We start from the raw sequence: 19634 nt of genomic DNA on the forward strand, positions 1-19634 counted from the left end.
AATGCTAGAAGCAGAGATGACTCTTAAGCAAGACACTGTAAGTGCATTTTTACACCTTTATGTCAAGATGTCCTAAGGGCCAGATGGGCTAGGTTGTGCCTTCACTCTATCTGGCAACATTGGGGTTAACATTGAATGCTGCTGTACTGTCTGGTGGTCAGATAATTATTCTCCTCATAGTAAAAGGAAACTCTATTTATGTCAAATTGTTATTCTCTAACCACTGACTACTATACTATCTCCCTCTCTACCCCAAGTAACAATCAACCCTGGGAGTCTATAAGGGGGAGATGGCCCAGATCACTGTGGCACAAAATAATAGATTTCTCATGTCAGCTTCAAGTCCCTAGCACCCTATTTGCAAAGAACAAGTTGTAAAGCTTTATTATTTTCCATAAAGTCTGAACAGTCCGAACACAGAGGAGGTGCATCAATATTTCCTTTTTAACACATTTACATGTAAGTTGTAAGCACTGGGACCAGCAGTCTCAATCAGAAAGTTAGCCATTACACATTTCAAAGCCATAAAATTGTCAGTTTATTTTAATGAGGTTAAGCAATAAATTGAGCTTGGAAATCATCTTTGAACACAGATTCTAAATCAATGGGCAAAGACCTCACTATCATTTCATTGGCTTTTAGTTAGTCAAGTCAGGACACAGTGCCCAGGTTGTTAAAAATCTTTAAGCCTCTTTCTTCCCACTTTATTTCATCCTGACACTACTACTTAAACTGCAGAGTTTTAAGAAATAGGAAAAAGATAAATATTCTTTTGGTGGGTATACCAAATTTTAAATATGGATGGCCTTGTTTTCCCAAACATTGATGCTATTTTCCTTACTTACTCATAACTACTAACCAAGGTACTGGATGAGCCTAATGGATAGAGCATGAAACTGAATGTTTTCTTAGGCTAGTTATGTCAGTAACTCTGCTAACAACTATACATAATTAAACTTCAAGTGTACATACATTTGTTTATTCAGAAATGGTTTTAAGTGACCTTCCTAGGATCTGTAGACACAGCAGCAGTGAATAAAGGTCCTGCTTTCATAAAGATTACATTCCAGTGGAAGAGGCAAATGAACCAATAAAAACATAAAATAACATCAGATGATAAGAGCTGTGGAATCAACTATAGCAGGGCATGAGGAGAGAGTGATGGGCAACCTTTTCAGTAATATAGTTGGGATGACCTTACTGAAGAACAGCCAGCCTTGTATGGCAGACAGTAATCCCTAATCCTCAATATTTCTGTGAGGGAAGAACTCGTCTCATTCCCAATTCCAGTTGGCAACATCGAGGAACAAAGAAACTTCACTCCTGCTGCCCAAAATCAGGGTTTGAATTTGACCAAGAATGATGGGCTTCAAAGTGTATTTTCTTAACTCTTTTTTAGGATGTGGATATCAATCAAAAGAACGTTCCAGACAGGAAGAACACCCAAATGATTCCAAGTTCAGGAAGTCCCAAATTCTATCTTTAAAGTAGACTATGCCAAAAATTAATCAATAAAATAACAAAAATTTGAAAGAAGCTGCATAGCACTAAGAAAAAAAGAGCAAAAGGAAACCCAAAAGTGGAGAGGCTATACAATACCAGACAATAAAGCAAGGATTGCATCAGAAATCTACCCACACACGTTTTATGTCTGGGACATATAACTTGGTACAGATGCTTTGACAGATAGGTGCCAATCTTTTTTTTTAAAGATGCGGCTAAGGAAAATGAGCAGAATAAAACCATATGCAATGAATTAGTCTACGTTTAATTGGCTTCTATAATGTATAACAACATATGTTTGACACTGTGATTTAGGAATTTAGGGACAGGAGATCCAAAAGGTTTTTTTTTGTCCCTAAAACATGGATATAAAATTATATTAATTATTGAAAAAACATTTACAAATCACTATATCTACTCTTAAATAATGTACAACATAAAATTCCTTCATAGGAATTACAAGAATGTGCTCCGTATATCATTAGAAATGTCAGGCAGCTGTTATATACCAAACCCCAGTCAAGAAAGACCTGTGCCCCAAAAGCCAAGGAAGAATAAGGGTTCCCAGGATAGTGCACTACACTAGACACAGAGGCTGACCTTGTCCCCCTTCTACACCCCAGGGTACAAATGTGTTGGAACCCACTGACCACCTCCCCCGGTCACTGCAAGGAAAAATTACATGGAAACATGCATGAGGAAACAAGGGCAATATCACCAAATCTTTTTATTATCCAAATAAAGTCTCTATGAAAAAGAAGAAAGGACCATAAACTGAGAATCTGGCAATACAGATTCTTAGCAAGGTTTTATCACTTAAATATCTGTGTGATCTTGGGCAAGTCACTTGACTCATTTCAACTCAACCAACTCAATTCCCCGAGGGTGTGGTCCCTGTCTGCTTTGCACATCATTCTTTTCCAAAGACAAGCAAAGCGTCTGGCACATATCTCAGGAACCAATCAGTCTTTGCTGAATGAAAGAAATACATATCACTACCTAGTATGTACCAGATGGATTGTTAGATGCAAAGAAGACTGTTTTAAATGATGGGAATAAAAAAAATCCTCACCTGATTTTTAATGGCAGAAGCTTCCTTCAGTTGCTAAAAGAGGGATTTCTAGATTTTTTTCCTAACTTTAAAGTGTTGTAATTATGAGACTCTTACCAAAAAAGCTCTATTGTCCCCAAATTCATGTCCTCAATAACACTGATGAATAAAAAGTCATTTAAAAAAACATGGTGAACAATAAATAAAAACATCTCACATAAAGGCTTTAAAATATTTGTCATCATTTCTTAATAAAGTGGTAAAAAGAAAAATAACAGGGAAAATTTGTTGTGTGATGGTTACTGTCAAAATAGGCATAAGCAATAAAGTGTTGCTTGAAACGGTAACATTAATGTGTTTAAGGTAACAGGTTTGGTGCCCATGACAACCAGCTAATCTGATATATGGAGAAACACTGCTATGGGAGACAACAGAGAATGCAGGAGAGGTTGAAATAAGCGCTCTTTGCAGATGTGTAGTTCATTAAATGCCACCTCCCTCTCTGTCATAGTTATGTGGGGCAATCTCATAACGATGCAACGTTCTGCATATGGAGGCCTGACCATTCTCCATACGTACACTTTGATGTGGGGTCTCTCATCATTCTTCACATCTACCCAATTATTCCAGCAGTGAGTATTATTAGGAGGAAGATAACCAAGATAATTTTATTAATTTAAAACAATAGGAAGGACATGTCCTGGAAATGTGGAGAAGGGGCCCAGCACTGCCAGCCTGGCCAGCACAGCAGTTAGCTTTCCTCCGACTGCCCTCCAGTTGCCTTGCCATAGGTTTCCTGGGAGAACCATAGGGCCCTCCATTGTAGCCCCAACAAGTCACCCCCAAATGCAAGCTTGCCAGAATTCTGTCCCCAAAATAGCACCATAAATTGGAAAAAAAAAAGGGTCTAAATTCCATCCTCATAAACATAATACAAAAAGAATCTTTGCTCAGCATAATGAGATAAGGTTTCTAATGGAGTACATTAAAAATGTCTTGTATATATATGTGTATTTATTTGACTTGCCTAAATATAGGCGTAACATTAAAACAAGAACAAAATCCCCTGGACATGTAAAGAAAGACACCAACTTGGCATCATGTACCATGACGTGAGAAGCCAATACTGAGCATCTATAAATGGAAGGGATTTCTAAAACAGCCCTTCTCCCTCCACACACCTTCAGGTGGGTAACTGAACTCTAAATACAGTACAGACACAGTTTGAAAGAGAATCTGCAAAAATACAGTTGAGGTTGTTTCTGATGATCTTCATTAAGCAGCATAAACACAGAGGGAGAATTAATCTTTCCTCAAAATGTCACACATAGGAAGAAGAAAGCTTCAGAGGTCCTTAGAAAATTATAGGAATTTCACAAATAGCATGTGATTAGAAATGGAGCAAACTCTATGTGGTTCTGAAAAATGAAAGAGCTAATCCGCAACGCACGAGCTGGAGCAGCGGATGTATGGAAGGGCACTGCCAGAAAAGTAAATAGCAGTTACCTCTGGTTCACTTTGCTGGCAGCATCAACATAGGAGAGGAGCTGAATTAATTTTTCCCCTCAAAGTGAAAACAGCAGTTCCTATTAGTAAAGAGCCTGTGAGTGGCAAGTGCAAAGGATAAAAAACACTGAAAGGAATAAATATGAGGTAAACATTAACACTGTTATATGTTTTGGTTTGTATTGTTTTCCTCCCAGTGTTTCTTCACTAAGCGGGACTTTGGATTCCACTTGACCCTAATCACTAATCTTTATTTTAATACAAAAATGACAGAAGTTTACATTGTTAACAGTTTTTCCAATCTGGTGTGCTATCTTTGGCAGTAGTATATGAAGGAGTGAGGTGGCATTTTTTGACTTTAAGATAACTGACAAGGGATAACATTATCCCAAATTTTATTTTGCTTTAATCTTGCATGTGGGCCTGTCCCTAGGCCTGGCAGGCCATGTGCTGAGAAAATGTGGCAGACACCAACCACCCTGCCAGTGGGCTCCTTACACTGCTTAATAAAGTTCTGACTATACCTGCTGTGTTGTTGCTATTGCTACATAGTAACCCTCCCAAACTTAAACATTCATGATCTCACAATTTCTTCTGCAGGTGAGGAATTCAAGAGTGGCTGAAGTGGATGGTTCTGGCTCAGGGTCCTTCCATGATGCTGCAGAAAAACATCCAGCCAGGGTGCAGAGAGCTGAAAGCTCAATTGCAACCAGAGGACATGCTCCCAAGTTCACTGCTACGTCTACTGGCACATCTCAGGAGATCTGCTTCCAAGTTCACTCACATTGCTGCAGGCAGACCTTAGTTCCTCACCATATGGGCCTCTTCAGAGGGTGTCTGAGTTCCTTCACAACACAGTAGCTGGTTTTCCTCTTCTCAGGGCTGCCTCATGACGTGGAAGCTGACTTCACCTAGAGAGAGTGTGGCATGGGCTGAATGGTGACACCCAAAGAGACATGTCCATGTCCTGAGCCCAAGAATTTGTGCATATGAATTTATTCTAAAAAAATGTCTTTGCAGATATAACTAAGTAAATGATCTCAAGCCCTTGAGAGCATCCTGGATTAGAGTAGGCCCTAAATCCAATGACAAGTATCTTTTCAAGAGAACACATAAAACACATATTGGACACCTGCTGTGAAAGGGAAAAAGATAGAGAGAGATGAAGAGAACAGAGGCGAACATTGGAAGTATGTTGCCATCAGCCAAGGAAACCTACAGCTACCAAAGTTGGAAGAAGCAAGGATGGGTTTTCCCCTAGAAATTAACCTGCTGACACCTTTGTTTCAGACATCTGACCTCCAGAACTGTCCACTTTGTAGTAATTTTTATGGTAGCCCTAGGAAAGTAATGAGCGATTTGAGAGGGAGAGAAAGTAATAGAGGGACTTCCGCCAAGATGGAGGTATAGGTGGATGTGCCGTGCCTTCTCACACAACCAAGTTTAGGGACAACTAAATATTAGCAACACGAAACACAGCCAGAACACGGAAAATTGAACTTTTCGGAAGTCCGTTAACAACAAATTCTTCAGCCTGACCTGTAAGGGGCGAAACCAGTGGCTGGTAGAGCGAGGTTGCACAGGAGGACTTGGTCAGATGGACTCAGGCTCGGAATCCAGACGCGGAATCCAGGCGCAGGGTTGGACCTAGTGAGCGACCGAGCGAGTGACCAGGCGAGCGACCGCGGAGGAGACAGCGGGGAAGCGGTGCTGCGTGTTGACTGTGGTCGCCTATTTGTGCGCGAGCGGACAGGCAAGGGAGTGGGCGGTTCGACGGGGCCAGGGCAAGCGGCAGTAGAGGGCCCCGCCATTTCCCCGCTCTGACCACGCCCCCACATACAGCCTCACAACCCAGCGACCTGGGAGTCCAAGGTGCCGCCGCTTCTCACACTTAAAGGGCCAGAACAGACCCAAAATGTCGCAAATTCTCAAAATCCCTGAGCCCACAGACCTAAGCGATGAAGAAATAGCAAAACTCTCAGACGCTCAGTTTAAAAAACTGGTCATCAGGATCCTCACAGAACTGGTTGATTATAGCCACAAATTAGAGAAACATATGAAGGAGAAACTAATTGAAATGAAGGGAATTGCACAGGAAACCAATAGCGATGAAAAGGAAACTGGGACTCAAATCAATGGAGTGGACCAGAAGAAAGCAAATAATGGCCAAACAGAAAAGAGTCAGGAAGCAAGAATTCAAAGAAATGAGGAGAGTCTTAGGAACCTCCAGGACATCTTTAAACGCTCCAACATCCGAATTATAGGGGTACCAGAAAGGGGAAAGGCACAGCCACCAGTGGAAAACTTATTTGCACAAATAATAAAGGAAAATTTCCCCAGTCTGGCAAAGGAAATAGACTTCCAGGAAATCCAGGAAGCTCAGAGAGTACCAAAGAAGTTGGACCCAAGAAGGAACACACCAAGGCACATCATAATTACATTAGCCAAAATTAAAATGAAGGAGAGAATCCTAGAAGCAGCAAGAGATAAGGGGACAGTCACCTACAAAGACTGTCAGCAGATTTCTCAAAAGAGACCTTACAGGCAAGAAGGGGCTGGAAAGAGGTATTCCAAGTCATGAAAACCAAAGACCTACAACCAAGATTGCTCTATCCAGCAAAACTTTCATTTAGAATGGAAGGACAGATAAGGTGCTTCTCAGATAAGATCAAATTCAAGGAGTTCATCATCACCAAGCCCTTATTATATGAAATGTTAAAGGGACTTATCTAAGAAAAAGAAGTTAAAGAAACATGAACAGTGAAAGGACAACAAACTCACAGTTATTAACAACCACACCTAAAACGAAAGCAAACTAAAAGGACAGCTAGATCAGGAGTGGAAACATAGAAATGAAGATCTCAAGGAGGGTTAGCAACAGGGGAGTGGGAGGAGGAGATGGGGGGAGAAGGTACAGAAAATAAGTAGCATAGACAGTAGATAGAAAATAGATGGGGGGGGGCAAGAATAGCATGGGAAATATAGAATCTAAAGGATTTGAGACACATGGTCATAAACTAAAGGGGGGTAATGGTGGGGATGGGGGGGTAGGGTGGAGGGGAATGAAGGGGGGAATAGAACAACTGTAACAGCATAATCAATTAAAAAAATAAAAATTAAAAAAAAAGTAATAGAGGGTACCAAAAATGGAAGCCACAGTCTTGTTCCCCATAATTCCCATTACTCTGACATACTCCATTCACTGAAAGGGAGTCATTACGTTCAGGCCATATAAAAGGGGAAGAAATATCAAAGGACTTGCAGTACATCTTTCAAACCAATAAAGCAGTCATCTGAAGTTCACAAAATGACTTTCAAAGAGTTTCCCTTTTCTATAAGTATTGGTAGGAAGCAGGGAGAAATGTCTGTGTCTTGAGGATGGTTAGGATTTTCCATAATTGGTATCTGTGACTTCCACATTTTCTCAGACACCAGTCACTGCTGCATATGTTCCAATGGATTATTGTCATAAACTGTATTTAGTAGAGCTCCTGGTATCATAATTAATTTATATGTAACTCATCTAAAATTACTATTAATAGTAAAGTTTCATATGAAAAAAAGAAATTTCAAAAGTATGTTTATGTATATCATCTCACTTAATAGTTGATTAAATTCCCACAATACCCCAATATAAGAGAGTATGATCGAGGAGACTCCAGGAAAGGCAGTACTTTTTAGCAGAAGGAGCACCACACCATGAGCCAAGATGCCCAGGCTCTGGTGTTGGCTCTATCCTTTACCATATGGCCCTGGGAAAGGTTAAATAATCCTTTCTGGGCCTCAGTTTCCTTAACTGTAAAACCGGGAGGTCAAGTGAGGAAATCGTTAAAATTCCCGTTAACTTCAGCAGCAGCAGCATTACCTCTATTCCCTCAAAAAAAAAAAAGACTAAAATTAAAATTATACATGTCAGAACTGAAGTAGAATATTTGTATCAAGATAGAACAACCAAAAACTTGACGAACTATCTCATTTTACACACCAAAAGAGATGATTTTCTTCTTTAAGCCAGTGGTAAAGTGTTCACACCCTGTCTGTAATGCATTTCTCCCAGTTAGTAGAATGATTCTCCATTCAAATATCATCTCTTCAGGAGCCCTTGCCACAGCACCATAGAAAAAGTAGCCCCCTCCCTCCACTCCTCATTTTATTTTTCTTTGCAGTCCTTACCATTATCTGAGGTTCTCTGTTTTTATGTGAATATGTTTATTATCTGCCTCTCTCTGTTAGAACCTAAGATCAGACTGGAACCTTAGCTGTATTCTTCACTATGGTCTTCTACATGCTAGAGGAGCACACTAATTCAGAGTAAGCACTCAATGAACCTTGGTTAACCAAGTAAATGAAGTATGCCAAGTAATTTCCAGTAATAATAAAGCCATACATTTTTATGATATGTCTTACATTACTAAAAAGTGCTTCTGTGTATGTTCCATAACAAATTCACCTGAGGCAGACATTACCACCTCCAAACAATCATGGCTGTGATAACTCAGGCCCAGAGCTTAGAGGACTTTCCTGACTAGCATGTCCTGCATTCAGAGCTCCTCAGACCTGCTGTCCTGACATATAGTATTCTTGTTCCAGAGTCAATTCTTCATTCTTAGTACAGAGCTTGGTTCCATCAATATTTTCAACTGGAAACACCTCTAAATCAAGCCACAAAGTGGTCTAATATTTAATCATAGGATTAGTGGTTAACTGAAAGGAGAATTAATACATTGCAAATTGTTCTGTGATGCCCACTTTTGAATCAAATTGTATGTGCTAGTAATAGTCCAAGAGACATTTTAGCAGTGGGTGAAAATCTTCATTTAACTCAGCACTCGCTACTTATTTCAGTAAACGTCTTCTGCAATTCCTGCCCATTAACTACTGTGGCTCTGAGATTAACCTTTCCTGTTTGCTTGTGTCTGACCTCAAAGCATCCTAAATTACTCAAAGCAATTCTATGGCTTTAATTTATGAGATCACCTTCACATATTCATATTTTAAATCCTTAAAATGATTATCCCGGTACAACAGTAACTCTCTTTTTAATCTTAGCTGATAACTCTGATTAAATACGTCCAAAAGCTGATTACCCCACAGTGGTTAATGCCAGTGTCACAGCTAACTACTTATTTCACAGCAGGAACTTCCTTGAAAAGCCCATTTACATTATTACCCAGAATTGATTTACACTGTTATTTCCTATTGATCTCCCAGGAAAAAAAAAAAGTATAGACATTGTCCTGTGAAGGCCTGCTGAGATGTCAAATAATGTGAGCCAAACACAGGCATCCATTCTATGTTCAGCCAAAATACAACAATGTAAATACCAGTTGCTTCCAAAAAGGAGATATTTTTTGAAGACACTATTAATTACTAGCATTGTTTAGTTATTTCATCACAAAGCCACTTGGGAAGGGAATTTATGCTATCATGATAGGCCAAATAAAAAAAGAGAAAAGGAAAGAAATGATCTAAGTGTAGTATATGTGTGGCATGTGGACAAGATAAGCAAATTTGTCCCTGTGCCCTGCCATGCTGCTGAAGTCTTGAATGAACAACCTGCTTGCTGAGAAAAGAACAGGGAGGCGGCACGTGACAGCAGTGCTAGCTCCGCAGATTTCTGGAATCACCTTCCCTACCCGAGTGTCTTCTTGGCTGGCTCCCTGCTGTGGCAGCTATGACTATGACGGACACAATGCTTTCATTAATTTCTCCAGTAAATACGTATTAAGAGCCACCCACTCTGTGCTAGTTACTATGTCAGGTGCTAAAAACACCGGGGGTAAATGAGACCAATGTGACTTCTGCTCTATTAAAGGTTATTCTGTTTAAGAAAATGGGCAATACATAAATATAACCACTGATATCATTACTAAATGTGAAAATAAGACAATGTCAGAGTTCTCTCCAAACAAAACCGTACCCTGTGACCTGACAGGATGCTGATATTGAGTAGCAAAGGGGTGTAGGGCAGGAAGTCAAATTGCAAGGGCTCTGCTCAGGACTCCACCACCGCTGGGTCAGTGGTCCTCACACCTGAGCACGCACTGCAGTCACCTGGAGAGCTCATTAAACTGCAGAGTTTCTGATCCACTAGGACTGGGTGGGACACAAGAGTTTGCATCTCTAACAAATTCCCCGGTGACACTGCTGCTGAGCACCTTGTGAGAACTGCTGCTGTGGGTTGTACCATCTCCCTGCCCTTCTTCCTTCCGCATCATCATAAGGATCACTAAAAAGATAAAATGTATGCAGCTGCTTAATATAAATGAAAGGGATGGTAATTATAGAGTAATTGTTTCAAATCAAAATGAAGTTCCTAAAGCACTTCAGGAAAATGAGCCAATCAGAGTTTGTATTAGGAGGACCAATCCCCTCTCCCTCTCCAGAAAGGAAGATGATTTTATGTTCTTCAAAAGGCCTTTTTCTCTTTATGTAATACAAGTAACTTAATTATGGAAGGGGTTCCCGAGGGTCCTCAGGTCTCCATCAAACACTGGTGAAGTCATGCTCTTAGTAGTGTGCCCACTCTGCTGCCTTCACAATCAGCTGCCTGCTGGTAAGGCACACAATGGCTGAAATCAGGTCCTGAATTCCTGAGCCCACAACCAGAACCATCCTACATGTTGCCTACTCTAGGAAGGGAGCTTCCTCAGGACTCCAGGCTCCTTTTGAACACATTAGCTCACATGCCACAAGGACACACAAAAATAAAGATTTATTGTCTAATATTCTAATTAAATTAACTCTTGTAGACCACTCTGCTTGGTTCTAGGAATTGTATCTCGACTCCCTGTGGCTAAGGGCTAGCGACTACCTCTGGAATGTGAGCCGCAGGAGACAAAGCTTGTCTCTGGTAGCAAATGATGCCTCAGTTTCCTCTCCCTGCCTCCAAAGCTTGGTTGGAAGTCAATGACGGGTAAGACCCCTCATAGCAGGGGGCAACCTAAGCCAGACTCGATCACTTGGGAGGCCTTCATGGAAGGACTGGGGGGGGGGGGTGCTGCAATAAAGAGCAATGGCTTTCTCCTCCCCACCCGCCACCCCCACTTTGACAAAGCCCGAGTCCCCATGTTCTCTGGGAGAAGTGCTTCCTGGCTCTAATCCCCTTAAGCCTGAATACCTGTTGGGGAGAGGTGCAGCTCCTCGCCTTGCTAGACCGTGTCCTGGGGAAAAATCTGACATCACCAAGACTTCCTGATAAACCTTTGAAATCTGCTCTGCTAAGAGTGCTTTCATCCATATGTTAAGTGTTTGAGCAAGAAACCCTAAAACTCTGTTCCTGACAGACTCTGACTCATAGTAAGCCCTCAGATTTCTTTGAAATGTTATCTACTGTTTGATTCTTGCCGCCTTGTATTCCTGTGTATTACAACCCAATAAAAGGGTCTGGAGAAGGGGGCTCGAGGTCTTTTTCTCCTTGGAGAAACTGGCCACTGCTCACGGCCTTTTTCCTCTGGGAAAATGGCCACTTCTCCTTCATAAGCAGATGACATCATGTCTCAGTCATATTTGCTCTCATCCATGGCACTTGGGGGGACTTGCAAGGAAAGTCGCCCCCACAAACTCTCCCTTCAGAAACTTATTCACTTTCTGGTTCTGAACCTATTGAGAAAAAAACATTTTTTTGTGAAAATTTCTTTTCAAGTTATTTTAAAACTTTAAAAGGCTTTAGACAATCTTCCCAAAGTGATGTTTGAGGCAACAGATATAAGGACTGTCCTAAGTGTTAGACAGCAGGCACTTCAGTCTCACCTTCGTTGGTAATAATCTAAGTAAGTTACATATACCCAATAAAATTCAATAAATAGTTAAGCTCTCTGAGTCTCAGCTTCCAACATTCCAAAAAGAAGATATTGCCATGGACCAGGAATTGGCAAAATTCTTCTGTAAAGGGCCTGATATAATAAATGTTTCAGGCTTTGTGGTCATATATTCTCTGTTGCAACTACTCAATTCTGTCACATGAAAGCAGCTATACCCAATTTGTAAACAAATGGGCACAGCTGCATTCCAATGAAATTCTATTCATAAAAGCAGGCAGCAGGCATGGACGACACTGGCCATAGACTCTCCCTAGCTCAGCAATACATGGCCACTGGCATGCCTCTAACATGAACTTATTTTATTATTGAGAATAAAACTTTCTTTAAGAAATTAAATTTGTTTTTCAATTGCAGTGTATCTTCAACATTATTTTGTATTAGCTTCAGGTATTCAGCATTGTGGCCAGGCAATCATACACCCCACAAAGTCTCTCCCCTGAATGCACCTCTAGCACCCAACTGACACCATGTACAGTTATCACCATATTATCAACCATACTCCCCACGCCATACTCCATGTCCCCGTGACTGTGTTATAATTACCAGTCTGTACTTCTCAGTTCCTTCATCCTTTCATTCAGACTCCAACACCGCTTCCCTCTGGCAACCAGCAGTCTGTTCTCTGTATCCGTGAGTCTGTTTCAGTTTTGTTTGTTCATTTATATTGGGAAAAATTTAACCTCTCTGTATCTGAATTTTTTTGTGTTGTGAGAAAATATCATACTTGCCACGTTACTTCATCACAGAAATTTCAAAAGGGCTGATGAGCTAATGTTTCAAAGTACTATCATTTCTTGATGAAGGGCAAGAGAGAAGTACTAATTATTATCAACAGCACCTTTTAAGCTACTATCATCTGATTATTATTGCACCTGGGAACAGAATAAGGACTCTGATTTGTACTGCTCTATGATATTCAAACATAGCATGTTATGGTCTCTCACCCTAGAATTCCCTTTCAAATGATTAATGAAAAACTGTGAGTTTGATGCTAACATTACCCTTTCATGTATTCTCAAGAGTAAATAGAAGGAATAAAGGAAACAGATTCCACCATTTTATGTGCACAGGTTTAATTTTTTTCCATTTATCTTTGATGATTATTCAGCCCTAAAGCCTAAAACCAAAGCATTCTCAAGAGATAAAATAGACATGCTAGCTCTGATGAAAAGCATTGCATAAAGTTTATATAACTTCTTTATTTTTATTTGTTCACATTTACAAGAAATCCCATTAAGAATAAATTTCTTATACAAGAGACTTTGAAATTAGATATATGTTAAAATATGATAAAAAACACAATAGATACTTGACACTAAATTCATCTTTTTTAGGGACACTAGGACACATTTTCTTTTGCATCCTCCCACCTCCAAGTAATGAGATACCACCTCGCACCTATCAGAATGGCCATCACCAATAAATCGACAAATAGCAATTTGTGGAGAAAATGGAAACCTTTTGCACAGCTGGTGGGAATGCAGACTGGTACAGCCACTATGGAAAGCAGTGTGGAGATATCTCAAAAATTAAAAATGGAACTCCCTTATGACCCAGAGATTCCCACCTCTGAAAATTTATCTGAAGAGACCTAAAACACTAATTCAAAAGAATATAAACATCCCTGACTTCCGTGCAAGATGGAGGCATAGGTAGACACACTACCTCCTCGTACAACCAAAATAAGGACAACAACAATTTAGAAACAAAAAACAACCTATACTGACAGAAAATTGAACTGTATGGAAGTCTGACAACCAAGGAATTAAAGTAGACACATTCACCCAGACCAGTAGGAGGGATGGAGTTAGGCAGCTAGGCAGAGAGTGGTTGCAGCAAAGCAGTGGCTGGTGGTTGCTGGGTTCTCAAGGCACCGGCTGGCAAACCCAGTGAGGCAGCAGATCATGGAAGGGAGTGGCACACAAGGCAGCTGGTGGACCTGGTGGTCCCACATTTGTGCACAGATAAACCAGGAGAAACTGGGGAGTAAGACAGACCTCGTAACCCAAGGTCTCAGCTAGGGGGAAATAAGCTTCAAAACACTGATAGAAAACATCTGTGGGGGTTGACGTGGTGGGAGAGACTCCCAGCCTCACAGGAGAGTTCACTGGAGAAACCTGCAGGGTCCTAGAATGTACGCAAGCCCATCCACATGGGACTCAGCACCAGAAGGGCCCAATTTGCTTGTGGGAAGCAGGGGAAGTGACTGAAATCCAGCAGAGAGCAGAGCAAGCACCATTGTTCCCTCTCTGATCCCTCCCCCACATACAGTATCACAACACAGCTACTGGGTTGCCCTACCCTGGTGAACACCCAAGGCTCCACCCCTCACTATGTAACAGGCACAAAAAGACAAAAAAAAAAGTGGCCCAAATTAAAGAACAGATCAAAACTCCAGAACAAATACAACTAAGTAATGAGGAGATAGCAACCTATCCGTTCACAGTCTGAAACACTGGTGATCAGGATGCTCACAGAATTGGTTGAATTTGGTCACAAATTAAATGAAAAAATGAAGGCTACCCTTAGTAAATTAAAGGAAAATGTACAGGTAACCAATAGTAATGGGAAGTAAACTGGGACTCAAATCAATGGAGTAGACTGGAAGAAAGAAAGAAAAAACCAAACAGAAAAGAATGAAGAAACAAGAATTCAAAAAAATGAGGAGAGGCTTAGGAACCTCCAGGACATCTTTAAACATTCCAACATCTTAATTATAGGGGTACCAGAAAGAGAAGAGGAAGGGCAACAAGTGGAAAAGTTATTTTAACAAATAATAAAGGAGAACTTCCCCAATCTGGCAAAGAAAATAGACTTCCAGAAAGTCTAGGAAGCTCAAAGAGTTCCAAAGAAGTTGGACCCTAGGAGGAACACACCAAGGCACATCATAATTACATTACCCAAGATGAAAGATAAGGAGAGAATCTTAAAAGCAGCAAGAGAAAAGGAGAGAGTTATCTACAAAGGAGTTCCCATAAGACTGTCAGCTGATTTCTCAAAAGAGACCTTACAGGCAAGAAGGGCCTGGAAAGAAGTATTCCATGTCATGAAATGCAAGGACCTACATCCAGGATTGGTCTATCCAGCAAAGCTTTCATTTAAAATGGAAGGGCGGATAAAGGTCAAGCCTTATCTGGCTTCCCAGATAAGGACAAGTTAAAGGAGTTCATCATCACCAAGCCCTTATTATATGAAATGTTAAAGGAATTTATCTAAGGAAAAAAAAGAGAAAAAACATGTACAGTAAAATGACAGCAAACCCACAATTATTAACAACCACACCTAAAACAAAAACAAAAACAAACTAAGCAAACAACTACTACAGGAACAGAGCCACAGAAATGGAGCTCATATGGAGGGTTAGCAACAAGGCCGTCAGAGAAGGAGAGAGGGGGAAAAAGGTACAGAGAATAAGTAGCATTGATGGTAGGTAGAAAATAGACAGGGGAGAGTAACAATAGCATGGAAAATGTAGAAGCTAAAGAACTTATAAGTGTGACACATGAACATGAACTAAAGTGGGGAATGTGGGTGGGGGGCAGGTTGGAGAAGAGTGAAAAGGGGAAAATGGGACAACTGTAATAATATAATCAATAAAATGTATTAAAAATATATATAAGGACCCTGTGTTCAGTGTAGCATTATTTACAATAGCCAAGATTTGGAAGCAGACCAAGTACCCATCAGTAGATGAATGGATGGAACAAGTATGGTACATTTACACAGTGGAATATGACTTGGCTGTAAAAACGAAAATTTTCCCCTTTGCAAAAGCATGAATAGACCTAAGTAAAATAAGTAAGACAGAGAAGGAAAGACAAACACCATATGATTTCACTCATATGTGGAGCCTAATGAACAAACTAAACTAACAGGCAAAATAGAGACAGACTCGTAGACAGACAGCAGGCTTACTGCTTGGGGTGGAGAGTTGTGGTGGGGAGGGGGAAGTTCTGGGGAGGTGGAGGGATGAGCAAAGTAGAAAAAGGACTCATGGACACAGACCGCAGTGTGGTGAATGTGGGGGAGAGTGGAGGTGGAAAAGGTATAAGGGGGATAAATGGTCATAGAAAAATACAATAAAAATAACCATTATAAAATTTTAAATTAGAGAAAGCAATTATAAACAAGTTGATTTGTTTGATCAAGGGTTTGAAGTAGGTGAGGGAGCAAGCCTTGTAGGTATCAGAAGAATAGAACTCCAGGCAGAGGGAATGCCAAAGGTGGTAAAGATCAGGAAAGCAGGCTTTCTGAGTGAGGGAGAGAAGGGTAGGAGATGATGTCAGAGAGGTAAGGAGGATCCCATCATCTAGAGTCTTGTAGACAATTATAAGGACTCTGGATTGGGAATATTTATCTACCAGCACTGGATAGAGTGAATTGCAGGAAGGAAAGATTTAGAAGTGGAAGCTTCAATAAAAAAATCTATTTTTCAGGTAAAAAGATCTAAAACCATTCATTTGATCACTCATTCATTTACATTAATTCAGCACATACTTAGGAGACAGTCTGCTAGATACTGACACTAGGACTGTGTGACTGAGATGGACAAACCTCATGCCTATGAAGCTGACCCTCTGGTAAGAATGATCAGAGCATAAAAAGAAATATCCACAATTTGACAAACTGCCAAAAATCTATGGAAATCTAAATTTTATTCTGAAAACCCCCCAAATCTAATAATCTACAAAAGACAGTCCCAAAAGGTCAATTATATAAACAGTTCCTAAGTCATTTTCTTATAATAGCCTTCAAAGAAATATTGGCCAATATTATTTCACTCTTCAGATTACTTTTGAAAAGAAATATTGGATAATTTACATCAAAATAAATTATCCAAAACATCCAAGCCATAAACTAAACATCTGAGGCTTATCATCCCACCAATCAGGATGAGTCCAGAATACAGACTAAAAGTATATTTAATTCAAATATGAGCATTTATGAATAGACTAATTTAGAAAGCAATGAAGAAGCAGAGGCCAATCCAAAATTACCAAGTATGTGTGTGACCCACACAACAGCACTTTCCAGACAGACTGCCGACGCACAGAGATAGTCTCACTGGTGGCTGGATGACTGGCTCTAGTGCTCCCATAATGAAAAACCCACTGTCACAGAGGACAGAGAGGAGCTAGTCTCTGCTGTCAAACTGTCATGGAGTTATTAAATATGGGGGGGAAATGACCCAAACAGAATGTAATGAGCTCCCTTTTCATTCTCTCTCTACAAAACCACATCTGTGGATTGTTAATGACTCTAAAATGGATGAACTAAATTGATAAGAAAGCAAAACATCTCTCAGGGATAAGAAAAGGGAACATGAACATGCACAATGTGTATACAAAAATAATTTAAAATAGAAGGGCTTGTGAAAGCACAGTGAAATAATATAAAACAACATGTAAATGTTGACTGACTATTATTACTCAATTTTGTATTGCTTTCTTGCTTTTCTTTATGTTTAATATAAATCATTAAATCTTTATAAATATAGAAAAATACCAGGACATACTCACCAAGAGTACCTGGGTGTGACTTTAGAAGTGGCACTACCATTCCAGTCTGGTCATTTCTATCATGGTGGATGATTTTTTTACAAGACTTGCCCTATAGGCTGTGTACAGTGACTTGACTGTATGTCAGACTCTCGGTATCTTGGCTCATTTGGATTCTGTACCAAGTCCTGTTGACTTTTCCTGTCTAGATGTCTTGTCTTGTAAAGACTCACTTACTCTGGGATGCCCGGGAAAGTCATGCATTAGCTCAAAGATATGACTCAATCATGAAATTCCTCAAGCACATCTATTGGTATTATTGATCTTTGTACCTCGGTGTCTGGTATTGTATAATTCTTCAATAACTTTGAACTAAGCTGAATGAGTTACTTATTTAGAGAGATGTCAAATAAGAACAAGCACATCAAACAAAATTATCATAGTGTCAATCCATACACTACAGCCACCATTTTATTTGGAAATATTTAGTGATTCTGAGGTTGTCTGTCTTCAGAAATCTCAGAGCTGAAGAATTTTTGATATGGTTTTAATATATAAAGTAGTAGTGAATCAATAGAAAACCAGGTCTTATTCCCTGGTTTAAGGACAGATACAAGTCTGAAAGTAATTGATAATTGGCTGACTCCCAGAGTGGTATTGATTAGCTCTTTCACAAAGGTAGTGTGGTGTTAATAAGGAAGATGACCAATATTTATAAACATTGGGCCACATAATCTTAGAAATGAAGTGACCTTCACTGCTCAGGCTCTCTCAGTCACAGGGAGAACTTCTCCAAACACCACTGCACACAAAGAACCTTATTTAACATAAACACATATTCCAAGTAGGAGTGAGGGGACATTTGGCACATGACTTGGCTCTTCTACGCAGGTAAAAACACTAACAAAGACAGACAAGTGAGAAGTCATTAATGGGAAAATTAAACAGTATATACTTGATATATTTTCACTAGTAACTGTAGAATTTTGGAATGCAGTATAACATTTATAAAGAAAAATACCATTTTAATATGTTACTATTTACTCAAAATCCTCACGTTTAAACATATTTTAAAGTAATCTTTAAAATACAAGACATTCTCTCTCTATTCACACATATCCATGGGAAGTTCATTCTTACACAACCTATGGATACAGACCCCAAGAGTATCCTACACAGAGTTATAATTTTTCAGTCATGCCTTCACCATTGCTAAAACAAAAACTAAAGCCAGCTTCATTTTTACATAAAATATATTCCCAGATGCAGAGAGTATCATAAGAAGCAGGTACATGGAATAAAAAATTAATTGGTGTCTCAATCGCCAGATCAATGCACACCTCAACTGTGTGATGAAGCCCTGCACAGTTACCTCTAGCCCCCGGCTGTGAAGATTATGTGATTTAAAAAAATAATAATGTATGCCTGTAACCAGTTTCCTTCTTTGTGTTCTTATTCCAGACTACCCTACCAGTTGGCTAAATGACTAAACAGCGAAGGCAATCAAATGCAATACTTCTCTCTATTCAAATATAATGGAAATTTTGACCATTCCATATTCAAAGAGCAAATGCGTTCTCACACTGACAACCACATTCCATTGGCTTTTCCCAAAAGCAAAGTGTGACAGATGCCTTGGCTGTAATTGCCAATCAGCCTTTACATGGCAGCTGAAAACACAATACATCACTTTGATCTCCTTTGCTCTAAACACATCCACAATCAAGAAACCTGAACAAGGAATAAGAAATTGGCATCATTTCCAGAAGCTGTCACTCCATGGCACTTAAATATTCTGGTTTTTGCTCATATTTTTATTTTTCTGTCTCAGAGACACTCTGTTGAAGAACTGAACAAAAAGCACCTTCACTTAAATGGCACACATATAGATATTTAGAAAACACATGTTATTACCAGGTACAAAATCTTAATATAAGCACATTTAATTAAGTAACACCACTACCATCTTCTTACTAGTTACACACCCGAGACATAAAACAAGGTAAGACAGATACTGAAACTGGTCAGAAGGGTTGCACTTACATTTTGCAGGCAGGTCATAGCCACATGTGATTTTCGCCTGTCCAGTTTCACAGCCATTCAGGTTACGACACTCAGCCAGCAAACAAGGGCCAGCTGCTCTGTGAATACAGCCATCCACTGGGGGAGAGAGGAAAAAGTTACTTCATTTTTTTGGCTTTTTGGAAATAAATACAAAATTTGAGATAGGAAGAGAAAAGGAACTCGGTTTGT

General features: G+C 39.8%; 1 protein-coding gene across 1 annotated transcript in view; it reads right to left on the reverse strand.

Annotated features, from left to right (window-relative positions):
* MACROD2 (mono-ADP ribosylhydrolase 2) overlaps window positions 1–19634 on the reverse strand; it is a 2162759-nt gene that overhangs the window by 1440677 nt on the left and 702448 nt on the right. The window contains exon 5 of the mRNA XM_053671340.1: window positions 19425–19541. Coding sequence (XP_053527315.1) covers window positions 19425–19541 — 117 coding nt within the window. The remainder of the gene's footprint in view (window positions 1–19424; window positions 19542–19634) is intronic.

This window comes from Artibeus jamaicensis, unplaced genomic scaffold, assembly GCF_021234435.1.
Source record: "Artibeus jamaicensis isolate MK-2021 breed Jamaican fruit bat unplaced genomic scaffold, CSHL_Jam_final contig_685, whole genome shotgun sequence".
Classification (NCBI taxonomy): domain Eukaryota; kingdom Metazoa; phylum Chordata; class Mammalia; order Chiroptera; family Phyllostomidae; genus Artibeus; species Artibeus jamaicensis.